Source organism: Selaginella moellendorffii, unplaced genomic scaffold, assembly GCF_000143415.4.
Source record: "Selaginella moellendorffii unplaced genomic scaffold, v1.0 SELMOscaffold_5, whole genome shotgun sequence".
NCBI lineage: Eukaryota > Viridiplantae > Streptophyta > Lycopodiopsida > Selaginellales > Selaginellaceae > Selaginella > Selaginella moellendorffii.
This window is the reverse complement of record NW_003314266.1, coordinates 643,432-666,072: the sequence shown is the minus strand read 5'-3', so window position 1 is coordinate 666,072 and position 22,641 is coordinate 643,432. Positions and strand designations below refer to the sequence as shown.

Below are 22,641 nucleotides of genomic sequence, written 5' to 3'. Positions count from 1 at the left end.
TGAGGCATGAAATGAGAGCGTCGTCGTTACTCCACGTCAAGTCATGATCGATGAGCGCACAACAAGAGCTGTTGAGCAGAAGCTTGTTTGCCTTGCTCACAGGCGAGGAGGAAAATCAAGAGCTCTACAGCCCAAGCGACTTGATCATCAGAACAGCTCCCAATGCCAAATCTTTCTCCAGGTGAGCAACCAAGAATGCTTCTAACCTGGATGCTTCTAACGTCAATGGTTTCAGGTGGGCATTGGGAAACAGGAAGTTCCTCTGTGATTTCATGTGAGGAAAGATCATAGCAAGGGAACTTCTATATAACCCCTATGGGCAAGCTCAGTTAAAGGTGGGAGCTGCTTTTGATGCACAAGTAGGTGGATTGTTCATGGTGACGATAGTTCTTAGCTACAAGCCAGATTTCGGGGGGGACTTTTAAAAGCTCGATATAACAATGCTAGTCCGTGGCCAAAGTTTTATTCTTCCTCTCGATGTTACGGCTTTGAGAACCTACAGAGCTATTGTCATCGAGATTGCAACATCCTAGATGCCCAAGAATCTTCATGAGTGAGCTGTGATCTTCCTTGGACCAAACTATCCTCGCTACAAGCTCTATATCGGTCTCAAAAGGTTCAACGAGAGAGCTAATGGAACTATCGCTATGTTGGCTTTGGTCTATGGCAGGGGCAGAGCTGGAGCTAGAGCACGGGGTGGAAGGCCCATTCAGCTTGTTTCATTTGGGATTTGCCCTTTGGGCCCAAATGCAATCTAGAGAAATTCTCCAATTCTCACAGGGGTTGGATATGGTGGCCTTGTTTTGAATGGTCCAGGACTTGCATCCTATACCTTATGCTTCCCAGCTCCACAGGTTTTTAAGACACTTGTTCCTCTTGAAGGTGGAGCAGTGGGAGTTCCACCAGCTGGTGCACTTGTGAACTACGAGTTAGATCTTTATTATATCCAACAGGCTTTTTCATGCCTTTTTGAACCCATGTATTGAAATCTATGCAATCTACTTGTATTTCCTTTTTATGAGTGATACAAAAAGAGTTTACCTTAGCATGTGTTTCATATTAAATGCTGATGATTTGGATCTTTATTTGTTCTCTCTTGGATGTTGTCCAGGTTTCGTGAGAAGTGACAAAAAGAAAACACAATGTTACCAGCTCCAAATTTGTGGTGATTCTATAAAAGGGATTGTTGCCAAGAATTTTCTAAATTTTAAACCTTGGTATCATATGTTGATCAATTTAAGAAGTTTACATGAAGAAAACTAGAGAAGAATTGAAAAGTTCTTGGATTGTAAACACCATGATATGCCTTTTCTTCCCATTACCAGACTCCCCAATGAAAATGTATAGTAAATAGTTCAACTATGATTTTGTTTTTGCATTTGTCTCTTGATAACAACCATATTTCAAATTATTGATGGAGAGTTTACCCTTAGAATTTTGAAGCAATAAGGATGTTAATCCAAAGTTAAATAAGTAGAAATTCTAGAATATTTATGAATATCCGAGGTATATCCACATCTATATAATAATTAGTGTTTCTTTAGCTAATAAAAACTTAAATTAAATTTAAACAAATAATGTTTATAGAATATTAAATATTTTCCTTTAAACCTATAATAAAAAATAAATATAGATCAAATTAATTCATGTTAATTAAAAATCGCATATGTACCTTGGGATATTGCAAGTAAAGTTCTTAACATATTTACATGTATAAAAACTACCAAAAGCTATATATATATATCACAATTGAACATGATTAAAATAATGTTAAAAATTTGAATAACAAATTTAGGAGTGTGAGGGCAAGTGTACAACTATGATGCCATATACTAATATTAGCATAGTGGGATTTTAATAGCTGTCAGATTGGTTTCAATTCGAACCATTTGCTCCTATATATAAACTAAGTGATATGCATATTTTTTATATTCCCTTTCCATATTCTATGCACTCATATTGGTGGAGGTGAGGGGCACTTTTCATTGTCCCTGAGGAGTGTTTGGATTTAGGATTTTAGTTTAAATATAGCTTTTGCACTGTCTAAATTTAGTTTTTTCAATTTCCTTTCTTTTGTTCTTTCCTTTTAAAATTTTGGTTTAGATCTAACTTTTTACATTGTCTAGATCTCCCTTTCCTTCTAGATTTTTGTCATTTCTCTTCTTTTGCTCTTCCTTTTCCTTCATTTTCATAGCAAATCAACAATCTCCTCCTTTGATTCTAGAGTAACAGTTGGTACAATTGCTTGATGCTATGTGCTTGCAATTGAACAACCAAACTTAGTTAATAGTTGCATTCACGGCACGTGGTATAACTCCTCCTACTCTTGGTGCCAATCCTCTTATTCGGCTGGAGTTCTTTTGCAAGAATCCTGGGGATGACATGTACCATTGGTTTGATCACTTCATGGTGATTGCCACAGTGGTACAATGGTTTGAGTGTAGCCACTCGTGGGGATTGGAGTGTTCTTCCAGACATCTTCAAACGTGCATTTGGACATGTCGACGATTGTGTTGATGCCTTCTAGCAATTGCATCGTCTCCGTTAAGGGCCATCTAAGTCAGTGATGCAATTTGGCGTTCATTTTCAAAACATATTGCTTCGTGTGGAGCTAAATATATTAGAGCGGATCAAGCTAGGAGTGTTGTGGGCAGCACTTCATCAATATTTTGTTGGACTTGTGCATGCACTTGCTCTCACCAACCTTGACAATGCTCTTCACTTGGCACAACGTTATGAAATGTTGCTTTTTCCACTTCTTACTGCACATCTTTCAGTTCCACTTCCTATGGGTGATGGTTCTGTTCCAATGGAGGTTGATGTTGCTATTGTTCTTGGTGATGCCGTTTGGTTTGAACAATGCTTCAGCAACTTTTCAGTGGATGATGGACGAGGTTTTTTATGATATGCCGGAGGTGACTGCTGACTTCATTAATGATGTCTTGATCCACTCGGAGGGGACATGGGAGGAGCATGTTCATGATGTTTGTAAAATGTTGAATCGGCTACGGGACATTGGTTTAAAGTTGAAGTGGTCGAAGTTCGTGTTTGGGTCCAAGGACACAACTTATCTTGGGTATCGTATTTCTCGTGAGGGTTTGCAAGTTAATCCTAACAAACTTGTGGCTGTTTTAAAGTTCCCTACTCCAAAGTGTGTGAATGATGTGCAACACTTTTTGGGTAAGGTGTAGTATCTCAGTCGTTTTGTGGACCATCTTTTTTATCGCACTACACCATTGCGAGTGTTGTTGAAGTCATCAACATCATCTTTCATCTGGTCTTTAGATTGTGAGCAGGCATTCGTGGATCTCAAAAAGCTATTGATGACTCCTCAAGTTTTGGCATATCTTGATTACACTTAACCTTTTATTTTGCGCGTGGATGTTTTTGATATTAGTCTTGGAGGTGTATTAATGCAAAAGAGCCTAATGTAAGTGATTAAATTTTCCATTTTACTTTAGTCACTTAACCACACCTCCAACCACTTGGAGGAGTCTCACTCACAACCTTCATAAGTCCTATTTCGGACTTGGGCTTGCTAGCCCCGAGAATGGCATCCCCGCCACTCAACCTTTGCACTTGGTCCAAGTGCTTCACGTGTCCAAACCCATGATTGACACCCCAAGGTACCACCGTCATATCGGCCCGTTACGCTAAGGCCATGCATATTCACCTTGGTCACATCGGTGGTCTAACACCACCTACATCACAGTTTCGTCTCTCAAAGGCTGGGCCATCCATCCATGAGTGATCATCCTAGATCCACTCCTTAACATCTTTAGGATGCCTCTAGACATGGGGAATAGTCTTCCCCAATATCCCCTTTCCGGTCCCCACCAAGTCCCTTTCTGTCTTGGGCCATGTTCGCCAACACTGCCACTAGATCAAGGCCCATGAGCCTGACCACTAAGTCTCACTGTCCTCTAGGACTTCCTCATTGTGTGACTGTGTCCTTGGTCACCACACCACAGGGCTACTCTTCTTCCTTTCCACAGTCTGAGACTTTGGGACAATATTTTGGAATACCGTGGCCCTACACGGCCTTCATGGGTACTCTCCCCACCTTCCGCCTTTAGGTGCTCTAGCCGTGGGCTTAGAGTGAGGTTCCGTTAAGCCACACTTGGTATCCAAGTAGGTAGTGCCACCCACACTTGAACTGGGAGCATCGGCCAGTCGATCTTCCGGGGGAACTAGAGCTGGCTCTTGAACACTTCACCAAGCTACCCCACTTGTCGGTCCATGTTCACTCTAGTCTTGAACTTCCCAGTGGGTAGCTCATCACCCAACACTGGGTATAGCCTTCCTAGCCAAACTGGCCTTTCCTGGCCAAACTGGCTCCACTACAATCCTCCCCCTACTATACTTTTGGAGCTCACCAAACCCCCCAGGGTCTGGGAGATGAACGCTTTGGGCTTTCACCCTCTCGGACTCGAACTCGGACTTGAACTCGAACTCGGACTCGGACTCGGACCTAAACTCGGACTCGGGCTTGGGTTCAGTCTCAGCCTTGGCCTCAGTCTCGGTCTCCGTCCCGATCTCGGTCTCGGTCCCGATCTCGGTCTCGGTCTCGGTCTCGGTCTTGGTCCCGATCTCGGTCTCAGTCTCGGTCCTGGTCTCGGTCCTGGTCCCGGTCTCGGTCTCGGTCTCGACCTCGGAGTCCATCTCGGGTCCTTCTCGGACTCCATCTTGGGTCCATCTCGGACTCCATCTCAGGTCCATCTCGAACTCCATTTCGGACTCCATCTCGGACTCCTTCTCGGTCCATCTCAAACTCCATCTTGGGCTCCGTTTCGGTCCATCTTAGACTCCACCTCGGACTCCATCTCAGACTCCATCTCGGACTCCATCTCGAACTCCTTCTCGGACTCCATCTCGGACTCCTTCTCAGACTCCATCTCGGACTCCGTCTCGGTCCATCTCGGACTCCTCCACGTGTCATGTGTTGGTCCTTTTTGGGTCCCTTTTTAGAGCCTTGCTTATTGCTCGCTTCGTGCTCATTCTTCGAGCACTTTGTTGGGAGTTCCACTCCCGCTCTCAACCTTTCGAGTCGGAGCTTTTAGTCCAAACGTGTTACACTCGTTTGGCTTTTGCTTCGGTCACTACCACATGGCACCCTTTCGGCTCCACTTTGGGGCCTAGGGATTTTGTGTCTTACACTTGAGTGTGCTTGGTTAGCGCCATCCTATTATATATATAAGCCATATATTACAACCAGTGGAGGTAAAATACTCCACAATAGAGAATAAGTGTTTAGCAATAGTCTGGGGTTTCGAGAAACTTCATATATATCTACATAGTTCTCAGACGTTACTTGAAGGTGACCATGCTACCGTTACTTCATTATTGAAACGAAAGAACCTGGTTGGTCATATTGCTTAGTGGGCTTTGAAGCTTCAGATATATGATTTTGATGTTGTTCATCGCCCAAGGAGTTCTATGGCTAATGCTGATACCCTTTCTCGAGCTCCTCTTCCTTCTCCAATCTCCTCTCATGTTTTTAATGAGTCTGTTGTTCCAGCATTTGTGGATTTTCTAAACGAGGATTCTGTTGCGTCAACAATTGCTGTACTTGACATTCAGTGTCCACAAGGTGCAAAACAAGATCTATCTTCTCTTGATGAAGTTCACAAGGCTCAAAAGATTGAGCCGTGGATTCGAAGGCTTCGAGATGGGTTTGAGAATCCTACATCACTTGCTGATGACTTGCCTTTCCGGCATTTATATCACTTTGAAAACGGCATTCTTTATTTTGTGGGGACAGATCTTGATGATCATTTACAGCTGGTGGTGCCTTTTGTCTTTATTCCATGGTTTCTCCATGCCTACCATGATTCTCCTATTCTAGGTGGGCATATAGGACATTGTCATGTAACTGAGAAGTTGCGCAAGTCTTTCTATTGGCCAAAGATGTGACATGATATTATCTAGTATATGTGTAGCTACGTTTGGTGTCAAGTTCGTAATACTCCCCCTCATGCTGCAGAAGGACGGTTGGAGTCAAGTGTAGTTTTTCGTCCATTTGAGTTGGTGGCGTTTGATCTTATGAGACCTTTTCCACGGTCGACTGTTAGCAATGAGTATGTTATTATTGCTTCTGACTACTTGACTTGTTGGATGGAAGTTGATGCTTTTGCTAGTGCCTCTACAATTGCTATTGGATACTTCCTACTCAATCAAGTGGTGTTCCAGCATTCTTGTCTAGAGCAGAATTTTTCGGATAATGGTCCCATATTTATGACTAAGGCATTTCATGTTTTGACATTTTGGTTGGAGATACGCAACACTTTCACAAGTGCTTATCATCCACAATCAGACAGTCTGGTGGAACGACTTATTCAGACGTTCAAATGGATGATTGCAAAGTATGTGAACTTTCAACATTTGGATTGGGATGGTTATTTGTTGTCTCTTCAGTATGCATATGTTACAAGGGTGCAGAGTTTTATTGGTGCTTCACCATATAAACTCCTATATGGTCATAATCCAATATTACCAATAGAGCTGGGTTTACCTTTGTAATTGCCATGAGCTGCCAATGCTAGGTCGTGGGATTAGTATTTGACGAGCATTATTCCACTTGTCCGAGAAGAGTCTACCGAACACTTAGGCCGTATGCAAGTGGGACAATAACAGTGCTACAAATCCTGTCATCATCCACTTGTGGAGTACAAAGTAGATGACTTGGTGTTAGTCTGTTTTCCTCATTTTATGATACGTGGTTTATCTAAGGGGCTTCTTGCTCAATAGAAAGGACTATATCGGGTATTGTGGCAAGTTGGACCACAAGTTTATGAAGTTTGGCATGACGTCCAGTAGGCCGATCCTCTAGAGATTGTGCATGTGCAGCAGTTAAAACACTTCATACAAAGGGATCAAGAGTAGTTAATACCACCTATAGATCCGCTAATGCCTCCTCTTAACGTTCTTCTAGATCCCAGCCCATCTATAAAAGAACCCTAATGATCTTCTATTATTCCGAGAGGAGGGAATGATATAAGGGCCAAGTGTACAGCTACGATGCCATATACTAATATTAGTATAATGGGATTTTAGTAACCATTGGATTGATTTCAATCTAAACCACTTATTTCTATATATAAACTAAGGTTTTTGGGCTAAGTGATATGCATATTTTTTGTATTCCCTTTCCATATTCCATCCACTCACAAGAGAAATTTATATTATTGGTTTTAATTAAGTATTCATATTAATTAAATTTGTTCAAAAATAGACTTATAAGACCAACTCAATCTCTACTCCTCTATTTAAGATGTTTTTATCTAAGCAAAATACTTTTTATGTTAGTATAAATGCTGACTTTGGATCGGAAATGACATAAAGTTTGATCATCACATCCATGATAACTGGTTTGTGTGTGTTCGTGAAATTCCAAGAGTTTTGAACTCAAAAGAATTGTCTTTGAATCTTGCAAGGAAGAATAAAAAACTTCATTGTCGTGTGAGCTTTCACTTTCCAGATGTAACTTTTCTTGATTTAGAAGAAGATCTGAGTTGTCCAAGGCTGGGCTTTTCTTTTCTTTTCCACATTATCGAGAAATCCTTGCACCCCTTTGAGGAAACACTGTGGCAAACCAATGCCTCAAGTCCACTGCCACTTCCAAAGACTCCATCGTGGAGGGATACGCATCGTGATCGAGGCAATGCGTGACGTGAGAGACGTGATTTTAGGTGTGTTTAAAAATAAGAGGGAGGAGGATCCACCTCGGCTCGCAAGGCGATCCATCCACCATCAACACGTACCTCGCCAACCGTCTCGTCCAAATGTATGTCCACGCCAAGAACGTCTTCTCGTGGAATGTGATGATCCATGGCAGCGTGAAAAACGGCAACATCCGGCAGGCCAGGGCACTGTCCCAGGCAACCGGCTCGCAGGAACGTCATGTCGTGGAGTGCTATGCCCGAAAGGAGGGCGATTCCCTCCTTGCGCGCGATTGTTCTTGGAGAGAATGCCGCAGTGGTGGAACACCATGCGCGGATCGCTCGTCCACGACGTCGAGTTGGGCCTCGCTCTCAGGTTCTTTGAGATCGCGCCCAAGAGAGACGTGATCGCCTGGAACACGATGATTACGGCCTACTCCCATGAGCGGGAGCTTTAGATCCCGAGCTTTCTCTTCGACAGGATGCCACAGAGAGATTTGGTGTCGTCAATTACTGCGGCTTACGCACATCTTGGAAGATTAGTTGACGCCAAGAAAATCTTTGATTCAACGCCGCAACAGTATGTTTTATCCTAGAACACAATAGTCACAGCATTTGCCTTAAACTCTAGATTATGCAAGCTTTACTTTTCATCATATGCCACATCGCAATGTAATCTCTCGGAACGCAATCTTCGATGCCTTTGCTAGCGTTGATGTTGCGGAGAACATCTTCCAGTCCATGGACTAGAGAGAATCCGTGTCGTCGAACTCTCTGATACCAGGGAGACGTTTCGTGCGATGGTTTTGAATTCCGGACAGTCTCATAATCCCCTCGGCTTGCACCCTCGATGGAAGGCTTCAAGACTCGTGGAACTGTTACGCATATGCAACGGAGAACTTTGGTCGCCGACCCAGCCGCCGGTTTCTTCGCCAAGTTTGTTCTTCGTGATCTGCGAGGAACATCGAAGTATAGAGCGTCGTTCGGACTGGCAAATACTCATGGGAAAATGTGCGCTCTTGGGTATGGTCGAAGAGACTATAGATGTTTCTTCGTCGTCGGTGAATCCTATTCCATGGACGGTGCACGACGATGCGAGGCGTGGAAGAAAGACGCCTACTAAAAGGGAAGCCCTTGCAGTGTAAATAGCTATATTTATGCACGAGGCTCCACGCCTACTAAACCCTTGCAGTGTATAGCTATGGCTTCGAAGATGCTGAGGCGCTTCTCCTCGAGCGTGGCGAACTTCAATCAGGGGCGGACAGTTTTCGCCAGGGAAAACGAGCTCGCGGCGCTGAATGGGCGCCTTGTGGCCGCTGTAGGTGACTCGGTTTCGGGAGGCAACTTAGTTGTGGTGAGTGGACCGAAGGATTCGGGGAAGAGTGCCCTTCTGAGGGAATTCCTGCGGAGGCAAGGTGAGGGTGAGTATCCCGGAGTGTCCTCCTTCGCTGACATGCGCGGCTCGATTTCTCCGAGGGGCGTTGCCCGAATGTTCAAGTCCAGCTTTTTACCTTCCGTCAGGGCCTCTCAGGTGGACAGCTGGAGTGTTGTTAAGGACCAGATGGACAAGGCAGACGACATGGACACAGTCCTTGCAGCTATCAAGTCCTACGGTGTCTCTTGTGATAGCCTGGTTCTGAAAGGTGGCGGGGAGTATGCTAAGGTCTATCCGACGATCGTTCTGGATGAGGCCAACTGGTTGTGCACTTGGACCACAGATCCAGGGACCAAGAAAGAGCTCGACCAGCTGCTCGCTTTCTTTGTGATGGTGACGAAGCAGGAGCACATCATGAATGTGGTGCTGGCATCCTCGGAGAACTTCTTTGGGACTTGGCTTGCGGGCTACATAGGCAGCCTCCGAGCGGACACTTTAAACGTAGGCGATTTGAATGAAGCGGAAGCTCGCCAGTTCTTTGAGACGCTCCTACCGACGGGTTCTGATGGAGTGTCCGACGAGTTGTGGAAGGACATATACAGCCATATGGGTGGACGGATGGGCTTACTAGCCAGAGCTGCTGGGAGCATTGAGTCATGGGACGCTGTGAAGGCCTCGCTTCTGTCAAGCTGCTGTTTGAAGGTCCGGCTTGCTTGCTTTCCAGAGGCCGTCCCTGCCAACAAGCCTAGCAAGCCGTGCTGGACCAAGGACGATTGGAAGGCCGTAGTGTCCACCTTGGTGAAACACAAGGACGGTATTACGCCCTACATGACGCTCTGCAACAAGCTTTCCGTGGGCAAGGTGAACAGTCTCATCGAGTATGACCTCCTGCAGTATAGGACACTTGCAGCTTGGGGTAACGACATTGAGGGTATTCCGGAGAAGGACTGGCCCCTTGTCATGCCATCGACGTCGCTTCACTTTCGAGCTATGCAGCGGCTGGCCAAAACTTTGTAGAATCATCACGGAACGAGATATGCCAGGGCGATTTCAATTTGGTCATAGACTTGATTTTCACATTCCGTTGACTTTCGTCAACTTTGATTCATAGAGGAAAATAGTGGTTAGAACCTATTTTCGTATTTGCGTCCATGGATGAAGAGAGTGCTCAAGCAATGCCTCAAGTCCACTGCCACTTCCAAGCACTCCATCGTGGAGAGCTACGCATCGAGATTGAGGCAGTGTGGCATCGGAAGAGACGTGAGAAAGGGGAGGAGGATTCACTGTGAGCTCCTCGACTCACAAGGCGATCCATCCACCACCAACACGTACCTCGCGAACCATCTCGTCCAAATGTATGCCCAGTGTGGGCATTTGCAGGAATCCCGGGAAGCTTTTGACGAGATCCACGCAAAGAACGTCTTCTCGTGGAATTTGATGATCCATGGCAGAGTGGAAAACGGCGACATCCGGCAGGCCAGGGCGCTGTTCGAGGCAATGGATCGCAGGAACGTCGTGTCGTGGACGACGATGGTGAGCGCTTATGCCCGAAAGGAGGGCGATTCCCGCCTCGCGCAATTGTTCTTCGAGAGAATGCCGCAGTGGAGTGTCGTTCCGTGGAACGCCATGCTCGGATCGCTCGTCCACGACGGCGAGTTGGGCCTCGCTCGCAGCTTCTTTGAGATCGCGCCCGAGAGAGACGTAATCGCCTGGAACACGATGATTACGGCCTACTCCCATGAGCGGGAGCTCCAGTTGTGAGCTTTCTCTTCGACAGGATGCCGCAGAGAGATTTGGTGTCGTGGAGCACCATTACTGCTGCTTACGCACATCTTGGAAGATTAGTTGACGCAAAGAAAATATTCGATTTAACGCCGCAACAGTGTGTTTTATCGTGGAATACAATAGTCGCAGCATTTTCCTCAAATGGGCATTTGGATTATGCAAGATTTATGTTTGACCGGATGCCACATCGCAATGTAATCTCTTGGAACGCAATCTTGGGTGCGTATGCTAGCGCTGGATTTGTAGAGATGACTGATAATATCTTCCAGTCCATGGACGAGAGAGATTCCGTGTCATGGAACTCTCTGATATCCGGATATTCTCACCGGGGTCACGGTTGTATGGCCAGAGAAACGTTTCGTGCGATGGTTTTGAATGGTTTCTCTCCGGACAGTGTGACGCTTCTCGCAATCCTCTCAGCTTGCAGCGTCGATGGAAGGCTTCAGGACTCTTGGAACTGCTACACATATGCAACGCAGGACTTTGGCATCGTTCAGACTGGCGAACACTTGTTTTGCGTGGTGGATCTCATGGGAAAATGCGGCCTCTTGAGTATGGTGGAAGAAACTACTGATTTTCTGGTTTCTTCGTCATCGACTGTGAATCCTATTCCATGGACTGTCATGTTGGGCGCATCCAAAATGCACGACGATGCGAGGCGTGGGAGAATGGCCGTGGAGAAGCTCATGGAGCTGGAGCCGGAAAACTTCTCCTCTTATGTGCTTTTATTTTGAGGAATGGTTTGGCCAACTTTCTCTCAACAGTTTACCTTAAGCTAGCCATCTGTGTATTTCATCTATAAATCCACACACAAATTGGAAAGAGTTCGTTCTGGTGAATTATATCTTGATTGCATTTCACATTTGGTCATGATAAATATAATGTAGGGCGTGAACGAGAAAACAACTGTTAAGCATGGGAGAGCAAGGAGAAGCACGAGAAGGCTCGATGCTGGGTGAGTGCCCTCTTTCCTTCCTCCCCGATTGCCCTCTTTTTCTCCCCTCATGGCTGTGATTTTTTGTTGTGAGGCATGAAATGAGAGCGTCGTCGTTACTCCACGTCAAGTCATGATCGATGAGCGCACAACAAGAGCTGTTGAGCAGAAGCTTGTTTGCCTTGCTCACAGGCGAGGAGGAAAATCAAGAGCTCTACAGCCCAAGCGACTTGATCATCAGAACAGCTCCCAATGCCAAATCTTTCTCCAGGTGAGCAACCAAGAATGCTTCTAACCTGGATGCTTCTAACGTCAATGGTTTCAGGTGGGCATTGGGAAACAGGAAGTTCCTCTGTGATTTCATGTGAGGAAAGATCATAGCAAGGGAACTTCTATATAACCCCTATGGGCAAGCTCAGTTAAAGGTGGGAGCTGCTTTTGATGCACAAGTAGGTGGATTGTTCATGGTGACGATAGTTCTTAGCTACAAGCCAGATTTCGGGGGGGACTTTTACAAGCTCGATATAACAATGCTAGTCCGTGGCCAAAGTTTTATTCTTCTTCTCGATGTTACGGCTTTGAGAACCTACAGAGCTATTGTCATCGAGATTGCAACATCCTAGATGCCTAAGAATCTTCATGAGTGAGCTGTGATCTTCCTTGGACCAAACTATCCTCGCTACAAGCTCTATATCGGTCTCAAAAGGTTCAACAAGAGAGCTAATGGAACTATCACTATGTTGGCTTTGGTCTATGGCAGGGGCAGAGCTGGAGCTAGAGCACGGGGTGGAAGGCCCATTCAGCTTGTTTCATTTGGGATTTGCCCTTTGGGCCCAAATGCAATCTGGAGAAATTCTCCAATTCTCACAGGGGTTGGATATGGTGGCCTTGTTTTGAATGGTCCAGGACTTGCATCCTATACCTTATGCTTCCCAGCTCCACAGGTTTTTAAGACACTTGTTCCTCTTGAAGGTGGAGCAGTGGGAGTTCCACCAGCTGGTGCACTTGTGAACTACGAGTTAGATCTTTATTATATCCAACAGGCTTTTTCATGCCTTTTTGAACCCATGTATTGAAATCTATGCAATCTACTTGTATTTCCTTTTTATGAGTGATACAAAAAGAGTTTACCTTAGCATGTGTTTCATATTAAATGCTGATGATTTGGATCTTTATTTGTTCTCTCTTGGATGTTGTCCAGGTTTCGTGAGAAGTGACAAAAAGAAAACACAATGTTACCAGCTCCAAATTTGTGGTGATTCTATAAAAGGGATTGTTGCCAAGAATTTTCTAAATTTTAAACCTTGGTATCATATGTTGATCAATTTAAGAAGTTTACATGAAGAAAACTAGAGAAGAATTGAAAAGTTCTTGGATTGTAAACACCATGATATGCCTTTTCTTCCCATTACCAGACTCCCCAATGAAAATGTATAGTAAATAGTTCAGCTATGATTTTGTTTTTGCATTTGTCTCTTGATAACAACCATATTTCAAATTATTGATGGAGAGTTTACCCTTAGAATTTTGAAGCAATAAGGATGTTAATCCAAAGTTAAATAAGTAGAAATTCTAGAATATTTATGAATATCCGAGGTATATCCACATCTATATAATAATTAGTGTTTCTTTAGCTAATAAAAACTTAAATTAAATTTAAACAAATAATGTTTATAGAATATTAAATATTTTCCTTTAAACCTATAATAAAAAATAAATATAGATCAAATTAATTCATGTTAATTAAAAATCGCATATGTACCTTGGGATATTGCAAGTAAAGTTCTTAACATATTTACATGTATAAAAACTACCAAAAGCTATATATATATATCACAATTGAACATGATTAAAATAATGTTAAAAATTTGAATAACAAATTTAGGAGTGTGAGGGCAAGTGTACAACTATGATGCCATATACTAATATTAGCATAGTGGGATTTTAATAGCTGTCAGATTGGTTTCAATTCGAACCATTTGCTCCTATATATAAACTAAGTGATATGCATATTTTTTATATTCCCTTTCCATATTCTATGCACTCATATTGGTGGAGGTGAGGGGCACTTTTCATTGTCCCTGAGGAGTGTTTGGATTTAGGATTTTAGTTTAAATATAGCTTTTGCACTGTCTAAATTTAGTTTTTTCAATTTCCTTTCTTTTGTTCTTTCCTTTTAAAATTTTGGTTTAGATCTAACTTTTTACATTGTCTAGATCTCCCTTTCCTTCTAGATTTTTGTCATTTCTCTTCTTTTGCTCTTCCTTTTCCTTCATTTTCATAGCAAATCAGCAATCTCCTCCTTTGATTCTAGAGTAACAGTTGGTACAATTGCTTGATGCTATGTGCTTGCAATTGAACAACCAAACTTAGTTAATAGTTGCATTCACGGCACGTGGTATAACTCCTCCTACTCTTGGTGCCAATCCTCTTATTCGGCTGGAGTTCTTTTGCAAGAATCCTGGGGATGACATGTACCATTGGTTTGATCACTTCATGGTGATTGCCACAGTGGTACAATGGTTTGAGTGTAGCCACTCGTGGGGATTGGAGTGTTCTTCCAGACATCTTCAAACGTGCATTTGGACATGTCGACGATTGTGTTGATGCCTTCTAGCAATTGCATCGTCTCCGTCAAGGGCCATCTAAGTCAGTGATGCAATTTGGCGTTCATTTTCAGAACATATTGCTTCGTGTGGAGCTAAATATATTAGAGCGGATCAAGCTAGGAGTGTTGTGGGCAGCACTTCATCAATATTTTGTTGGACTTGTGCATGCACTTACTCTCACCAACCTTGACAATGCTCTTCACTTGGCACAACGTTATGAAATGTTGCTTTTTCCACTTCTTACTGCATATCTTTCAGTTCCACTTCCTATGGGTGATGGTCCTGTTCCAATGGAGGTTGATGTTGCTATTGTTCTTGGTGATGCCGTTTGGTTTGAACAATGCTTCAGCGACTTTTCAGTGGATGATGGACGAGGTTCTTTATGATATGCCGGAGGTGACTGCTGACTTCATTAATGATGTCTTGATCCACTCGGAGGGGACATGGGAGGAGCATGTTCATGATGTTTGTAAAATGTTGAATCGGCTACGGGACATTGGTTTAAAGTTGAAGTGGTCGAAGTTCGTGTTTGGGTCCAAGGACACAACTTATCTTGGGTATCGTATTTCTCGTGAGGGTTTGCAAGTTAATCCTAACAAACTTGTGGCTGTTTTAAAGTTCCCTACTCCAAAGTGTGTGAATGATGTGCAACACTTTTTGGGTAAGGTGTAGTATCTCAGTCGTTTTGTGGACCATCTTTTTTATCGCACTACACCATTGCGAGTGTTGTTGAAGTCATCAACATCATCTTTCATCTGGTCTTTAGATTGTGAGCAGGCATTCGTGGATCTCAAAGAGCTATTGATGACTCCTCAAGTTTTGGCATATCTTGATTACACTTAACCTTTTATTTTGCGCGTGGATGTTTTTGATATTGGTCTTGGAGGTGTATTGATACAAAAGAGCCTAATGTAAGTGAATAAATTTTCCATTCTACTTTAATCACTTAACCACACCTCCAACCACTTGGAGGAGTCTCACTCACAACCTTCATAAGTCCTATTTCGGACTTGGGCTTGCTAGCCCCGAGAATGGCATCCCCGCCACTCAACCTTTGCACTTGGTCCAAGTGCTTCACGTGTCCAAACCCATGATTGACACCCCAAGGTACCACCGTCATATCGGCCCGTTACGCTAAGGCCATGCATATTCACCTTGGTCACATTGGTGGTCTAACACCACCTACATCACAGTTTCGTCTCTCAAAGGCTGGGCCATCCATCCATGAGTGATCATCCTAGATCCACTCCTTAACATCCTTAGGATGCCTCTAGACATGGGGAATAGTCTTCCCCAATATCCCCTTTCTGGTCCCCACCAAGTCCCTTTCTGTCCTGGGCCATGTTCGCCAACACTGCCACTAGATCAAGGCCCATGAGCCTGACCACTAAGTCTCACTGTCCTCTAGGACTTCCTCATTGTGTGACTGTGTCCTTGGTCACCACACCACAGGGCTACTCTTCTTCCTTTCCACAGTCTGAGACTTTGGGACAATATTTTGGAATACCGTGGCCCTACACGGCCTTCATGGGTACTCTCCCCACCTTCTGCCTTTAGGTGCTCTAGCCGTGGGCTTAGAGTGAGGTTCCGTTAAGCCACACTTGGTATCCAAGTAGGTAGTGCCACCCACACTTGAACTGGGAGCATCGGCCAGTCGATCTTCCGGGGGAACTAGAGCTGGCTCTTGAACACTTCACCAAGCTACCCCACTTGTCGGTCCATGTTCACTCTAGTCTTGAACTTCCCAGTGGGTAGCTCATCACCCAACACTGGGTATAGCCTTCCTAGCCAAACTGGCCTTTCCTGGCCAAACTGGCTCCACTACAATCCTCCCCCTACTATACTTTTAGAGCTCACCAAACCCCCCAGGGTCTGGGAGACGAACGCTTTGGGCTTTCACCCTCTCGGACTCGAACTCGGACTTGAACTCGAACTCGGACTCGGACTCGGACCTGAACTCGGACTCGGGCTTGGGTTCAGTCTCGGCCTTGGCCTCAGTCTCGGTCTCCGTCCCGATCTCGGTCTCGGTCCCGATCTCGGTCTCGGTCTCGGTCTCGGTCTTGGTCCCGATCTCGGTCTCAGTCTCGGTCCTGGTCTCGGTCCTGGTCCCGGTCTCGGTCTCGGTCTCGACCTCGGACTCCATCTCGGGTCCTTCTCGGACTCCATCTTGGGTCCATCTCGGACTCCATCTCAGGTCCATCTCGGACTCCATTTCGGACTCCATCTCGGACTCCTTCTCGGTCCATCTCAAACTCCATCTTGGGCTCCGTTTCGGTCCATCTTAGACTCCACCTCGGACTCCATCTCAGACTCCATCTCGAACTCCATCTCGAACTCCTTCTCGGACTCCATCTCGGACTCCTTCTCAGACTCCATCTCGGACTCCGTCTCGGTCCATCTCAGACTCCTCCACGTGTCATGTGTTGGTCCTTTTTGGGTCCCTTTTTAGAGCCTTGCTTATTGCTCGCTTCGTGCTCATTCTTCGAGCACTTTGTTGGGAGTTCCACTCCCGCTCTCAACCTTTCGAGTCGGAGCTTTTAGTCCAAACGTGTTACACTCGTTTGGCTTTTGCTTCGGTCACTACCACATGACACCCTTTTGGCTCCACTTTGGGGCCTAGGGATTTTGTGTCTTACACTTGAGTGTGCTTGGTTAGCGCTATCCTATTATATATATAAGCCATATATTACAACCAGTGGAGGTAAAATACTCCACAATAGAGAATAAGTGTTTAGCAATAGTCTGGGGTTTCGAGAAACTTCATATATATCTACATAGTTCTCAGACGTTACTTGAAGGTGACCATGCTACCGTTACTTCATTATTGAAACGAAAGAACCTAGTTGGTCATATTGCTTAGTGGGCTTTGAAGCTTCAGATATATGATTTTGATGTTGTTCATCGCCCAAGGAGTTCTATGGCTAATGCTGATACCCTTTCTCGAGCTCCTCTTTCTTCTCCAATCTCCTCTCATGTTTTTAATGAGTCTGTTGTTCCAGCATTTGTGGATTTTCTAAACGAGGATTCTGTTGCGTCAACAATTGCTGTACTTGACATTCAGTGTCCACAAGGTGCAAAACAAGATCTATCTTCTCTTGATGAAGTTCACAAGGCTCAAAAGATTGAGCCGTGGATTCGAAGGCTTCGAGATGGGTTTAAGAATCCTACATCACTTGCTGATGACTTGCCTTTCCGGCATTTATATCACTTTAAAAACGGCATTCTTTATTTTGTGGGGACAGATCTTGATGATCATTTACAGCTGGTGGTGCCTTTTGTCTTTATTCCATGGTTTCTCCATGCCTACCATGATTCTCCTATTCTAGGTGGGCATATAGGACATTGTCATGTAACTGAGAAGTTGCGCAAGTCTTTCTATTGGCCAAAGATGTGACATGATATTATCTAGTATATGTGTAGCTACGTTTGGTGTCAAGTTCGTAATACTCCCCCTCATGCTGCAGAAGGACGGTTGGAGTCAAGTGTAGTTTTTCGTCCATTTGAGTTGGTGGCGTTTGATCTTATGAGACCTTTTCCACGGTCGACTGTTAGCAATGAGTATGTTATTATTGCTTCTGACTACTTGACTTGTTGGATGGAAGTTGATGCTTTTGCTAGTGCCTCTACAATTGCTATTGGATACTTCCTACTCAATCAAGTGGTGTTCCAGCATTCTTGTCTAGAGCAGAATTTTTCGGATAATGGTCCCATATTTATGACTAAGGCATTTCATGTTTTGACATTTTGGTTGGAGATACGCAACACTTTCACAAGTGCTTATCATCCACAATCAGACAGTCTGGTGGAACGACTTATTCAGACGTTCAAATGGATGATTGCAAAGTATGTGAACTTTCAACATTTGGATTGGGATGGTTATTTGTTGTCTCTTCAGTATGCATATGTTACAAGGGTGCAGAGTTTTATTGGTGCTTCACCATATAAACTCCTATATGGTCATAATCCAATATTACCAATAGAGCTGGGTTTACCTTTGTAATTGCCATGAGCTGCCAATGCTAGGTCGTGGGATTAGTATTTGACGAGCATTATTCCACTTGTCCGAGAAGAGTCTACCGAACACTTAGGCCGTATGCAAGTGGGACAATAACAGTGCTACAAATCCTGTCATCATCCACTTGTGGAGTACAAAGTAGATGACTTGGTGTTAGTCTGTTTTCCTCATTTTATGATACGTGGTTTATCTAAGGGGCTTCTTGCTCAATAGAAAGGACTATATCGGGTATTGTGGCAAGTTGGACCACAAGTTTATGAAGTTTGGCATGACGTCCAGTAGGCCGATCCTCTAGAGATTGTGCATGTGCAGCAGTTAAAACACTTCATACAAAGGGATCAAGAGTAGTTAATACCACCTATAGATCCGCTAATGCCTCCTCTTAACGTTCTTCTAGATCCCAGCCCATCTATAAAAGAACCCTAATGATCTTCTATTATTCCGAGAGGAGGGAATGATATAAGGGCCAAGTGTACAGCTACGATGCCATATACTAATATTAGTATAATGGGATTTTAGTAACCATTGGATTGATTTCAATCTAAACCACTTATTTCTATATATAAACTAAGGTTTTTGGGCTAAGTGATATGCATATTTTTTGTATTCCCTTTCCATATTCCATCCACTCACAAGAGAAATTTATATTATTGGTTTTAATTAAGTATTCATATTAATTAAATTTGTTCAAAAATAGACTTATAAGACCAACTCAATCTCTACTCCTCTATTTAAGATGTTTTTATCTAAGCAAAATACTTTTTATGTTAGTATAAATGCTGACTTTGGATCGGAAATGACATAAAGTTTGATCATCACATCCATGATAACTGGTTTGTGTGTGTTCGTGAAATTCCAAGAGTTTTGAACTCAAAAGAATTGTCTTTGAATCTTGCAAGGAAGAATAAAAAACTTCATTGTCGTGTGAGCTTTCACTTTCCAGATGTAACTTTTCTTGATTTAGAAGAAGATCTGAGTTGTCCAAGGCTGGGCTTTTCTTTTCTTTTCCACATTATCGAGAAATCCTTGCACCCCTTTGAGGAAACACTGTGGCAAACCAATGCCTCAAGTCCACTGCCACTTCCAAAGACTCCATCGTGGAGGGATACGCATCGTGATCGAGGCAATGCGTGACGTGAGAGACGTGATTTTAGGTGTGTTTAAAAATAAGAGGGAGGAGGATCCACCTCGGCTCGCAAGGCGATCCATCCACCATCAACACGTACCTCGCCAACCGTCTCGTCCAAATGTATGTCCACGCCAAGAACGTCTTCTCGTGGAATGTGATGATCCATGGCAGCGTGAAAAACGGCAACATCCGGCAGGCCAGGGCACTGTCCCAGGCAACCGGCTCGCAGGAACGTCATGTCGTGGAGTGCTATGCCCGAAAGGAGGGCGATTCCCTCCTTGCGCGCGATTGTTCTTGGAGAGAATGCCGCAGTGGTGGAACACCATGCGCGGATCGCTCGTCCACGACGTCGAGTTGGGCCTCGCTCTCAGGTTCTTTGAGATCGCGCCCAAGAGAGACGTGATCGCCTGGAACACGATGATTACGGCCTACTCCCATGAGCGGGAGCTTTAGATCCCGAGCTTTCTCTTCGACAGGATGCCACAGAGAGATTTGGTGTCGTCAATTACTGCGGCTTACGCACATCTTGGAAGATTAGTTGACGCCAAGAAAATCTTTGATTCAACGCCGCAACAGTATGTTTTATCCTAGAACACAATAGTCACAGCATTTGCCTTAAACTCTAGATTATGCAAGCTTTACTTTTCATCATATGCCACATCGCAATGTAATCTCTCGGAACGCAATCTTCGATGCCTTTGCTAGCGTTGATGTTGCGGAGAACATCTTCCAGTCCATGGACTAGAGAGAATCCGTGTCGTCGAACTCTCTGATACCAGGGAGACGTTTCGTGCGATGGTTTTGAATTCCGGACAGTCTCATAATCCCCTCGGCTTGCACCCTCGATGGAAGGCTTCAAGACTCGTGGAACTGTTACGCATATGCAACGGAGAACTTTGGTCGCCGACCCAGCCGCCGGTTTCTTCGCCAAGTTTGTTCTTCGTGATCTGCGAGGAACATCGAAGTATAGAGCGTCGTTCGGACTGGCAAATACTCATGGGAAAATGTGCGCTCTTGGGTATGGTCGAAGAGACTATAGATGTTTCTTCGTCGTCGGTGAATCCTATTCCATGGACGGTGCACGACGATGCGAGGCGTGGAAGAAAGACGCCTACTAAAAGGGAAGCCCTTGCAGTGTAAATAGCTATATTTATGCACGAGGCTCCACGCCTACTAAACCCTTGCAGTGTATAGCTATGGCTTCGAAGATGCTGAGGCGCTTCTCCTCGAGCGTGGCGAACTTCAATCAGGGGCGGACAGTTTTCGCCAGGGAAAACGAGCTCGCGGCGCTGAATGGGCGCCTTGTGGCCGCTGTAGGTGACTCGGTTTCGGGAGGCAACTTAGTTGTGGTGAGTGGACCGAAGGATTCGGGGAAGAGTGCCCTTCTGAGGGAATTCCTGCGGAGGCAAGGTGAGGGTGAGTATCCCGGAGTGTCCTCCTTCGCTGACATGCGCGGCTCGATTTCTCCGAGGGGCGTTGCCCGAATGTTCAAGTCCAGCTTTTTACCTTCCGTCAGGGCCTCTCAGGTGGACAGCTGGAGTGTTGTTAAGGACCAGATGGACAAGGCAGACGACATGGACACAGTCCTTGCAGCTATCAAGTCCTACGGTGTCTCTTGTGATAGCCTGGTTCTGAAAGGTGGCGGGGAGTATGCTAAGGTCTATCCGACGATCGTTCTGGATGAGGCCAACTGGTTGTGCACTTGGACCACAGATCCAGGGACCAAGAAAGAGCTCGACCAGCTGCTCGCTTTCTTTGTGATGGTGACGAAGCAGGAGCACATCATGAATGTGGTGCTGGCATCCTCGGAGAACTTCTTTGGGACTTGGCTTGCGGGCTACATAGGCAGCCTCCGAGCGGACACTTTAAACGTAGGCGATTTGAATGAAGCGGAAGCTCGCCAGTTCTTTGAGACGCTCCTACCGACGGGTTCTGATGGAGTGTCCGACGAGTTGTGGAAGGACATATACAGCCATATGGGTGGACGGATGGGCTTACTAGCCAGAGCTGCTGGGAGCATTGAGTCATGGGACGCTGTGAAGGCCTCGCTTCTGTCAAGCTGCTGTTTGAAGGTCCGGCTTGCTTGCTTTCCAGAGGCCGTCCCTGCCAACAAGCCTAGCAAGCCGTGCTGGACCAAGGACGATTGGAAGGCCGTAGTGTCCACCTTGGTGAAACACAAGGACGGTATTACGCCCTACATGACGCTCTGCAACAAGCTTTCCGTGGGCAAGGTGAACAGTCTCATCGAGTATGACCTCCTGCAGTATAGGACACTTGCAGCTTGGGGTAACGACATTGAGGGTATTCCGGAGAAGGACTGGCCCCTTGTCATGCCATCGACGTCGCTTCACTTTCGAGCTATGCAGCGGCTGGCCAAAACTTTGTAGAATCATCACGGAACGAGATATGCCAGGGCGATTTCAATTTGGTCATAGACTTGATTTTCACATTCCGTTGACTTTCGTCAACTTTGATTCATAGAGGAAAATAGTGGTTAGAACCTATTTTCGTATTTGCGTCCATGGATGAAGAGAGTGCTCAAGCAATGCCTCAAGTCCACTGCCACTTCCAAGCACTCCATCGTGGAGAGCTACGCATCGAGATTGAGGCAGTGTGGCATCGGAAGAGACGTGAGAAAGGGGAGGAGGATTCACCGTGAGCTCCTCGACTCACAAGGCGATCCATCCACCACCAACACGTACCTCGCGAACCATCTCGTCCAAATGTATGCCCAGTGTGGGCATTTGCAGGAATCCCGGGAAGCTTTTGACGAGATCCACGCAAAGAACGTCTTCTCGTGGAATTTGATGATCCATGGCAGAGTGGAAAACGGCGACATCCGGCAGGCCAGGGCGCTGTTCGAGGCAATGGATCGCAGGAACGTCGTGTCGTGGACGACGATGGTGAGCGCTTATGCCCGAAAGGAGGGCGATTCCCGCCTCGCGCAATTGTTCTTCGAGAGAATGCCGCAGTGGAGTGTCGTTCCGTGGAACGCCATGCTCGGATCGCTCGTCCACGACGGCGAGTTGGGCCTCGCTCGCAGCTTCTTTGAGATCGCGCCCGAGAGAGACGTAATCGCCTGGAACACGATGATTACGGCCTACTCCCATGAGCGGGAGCTCCAGTTGTGAGCTTT

The 22,641-nt window shown here is 45.3% G+C and overlaps 2 protein-coding genes across 2 annotated transcripts; both read left to right on the top strand.

The window, feature by feature from the left end:
- The first annotated feature begins 10,811 nt into the window (after positions 1 to 10,811).
- On the top strand, positions 10,812 to 12,828 carry LOC9659664 (pentatricopeptide repeat-containing protein At4g02750). The gene is made up of 4 exons (XM_024669681.1): positions 10,812 to 11,537; positions 11,706 to 11,773; positions 11,922 to 12,023; positions 12,513 to 12,828. The coding sequence occupies exons 1-4, from the start codon at positions 10,812 to 10,814 to the stop codon at positions 12,826 to 12,828; spliced, it is 1,212 nt and encodes a 403-aa protein (XP_024525449.1).
- A 9,202-nt stretch (positions 12,829 to 22,030) lies between these two features.
- LOC112344611 (pentatricopeptide repeat-containing protein At4g22760-like) lies at positions 22,031 to 22,636 on the top strand. The gene has a single exon (XM_024669680.1). The coding sequence runs from the start codon at positions 22,031 to 22,033 to the stop codon at positions 22,634 to 22,636; it is 606 nt and encodes a 201-aa protein (XP_024525448.1).
- Positions 22,637 to 22,641: the final 5 nt, after the last annotated feature.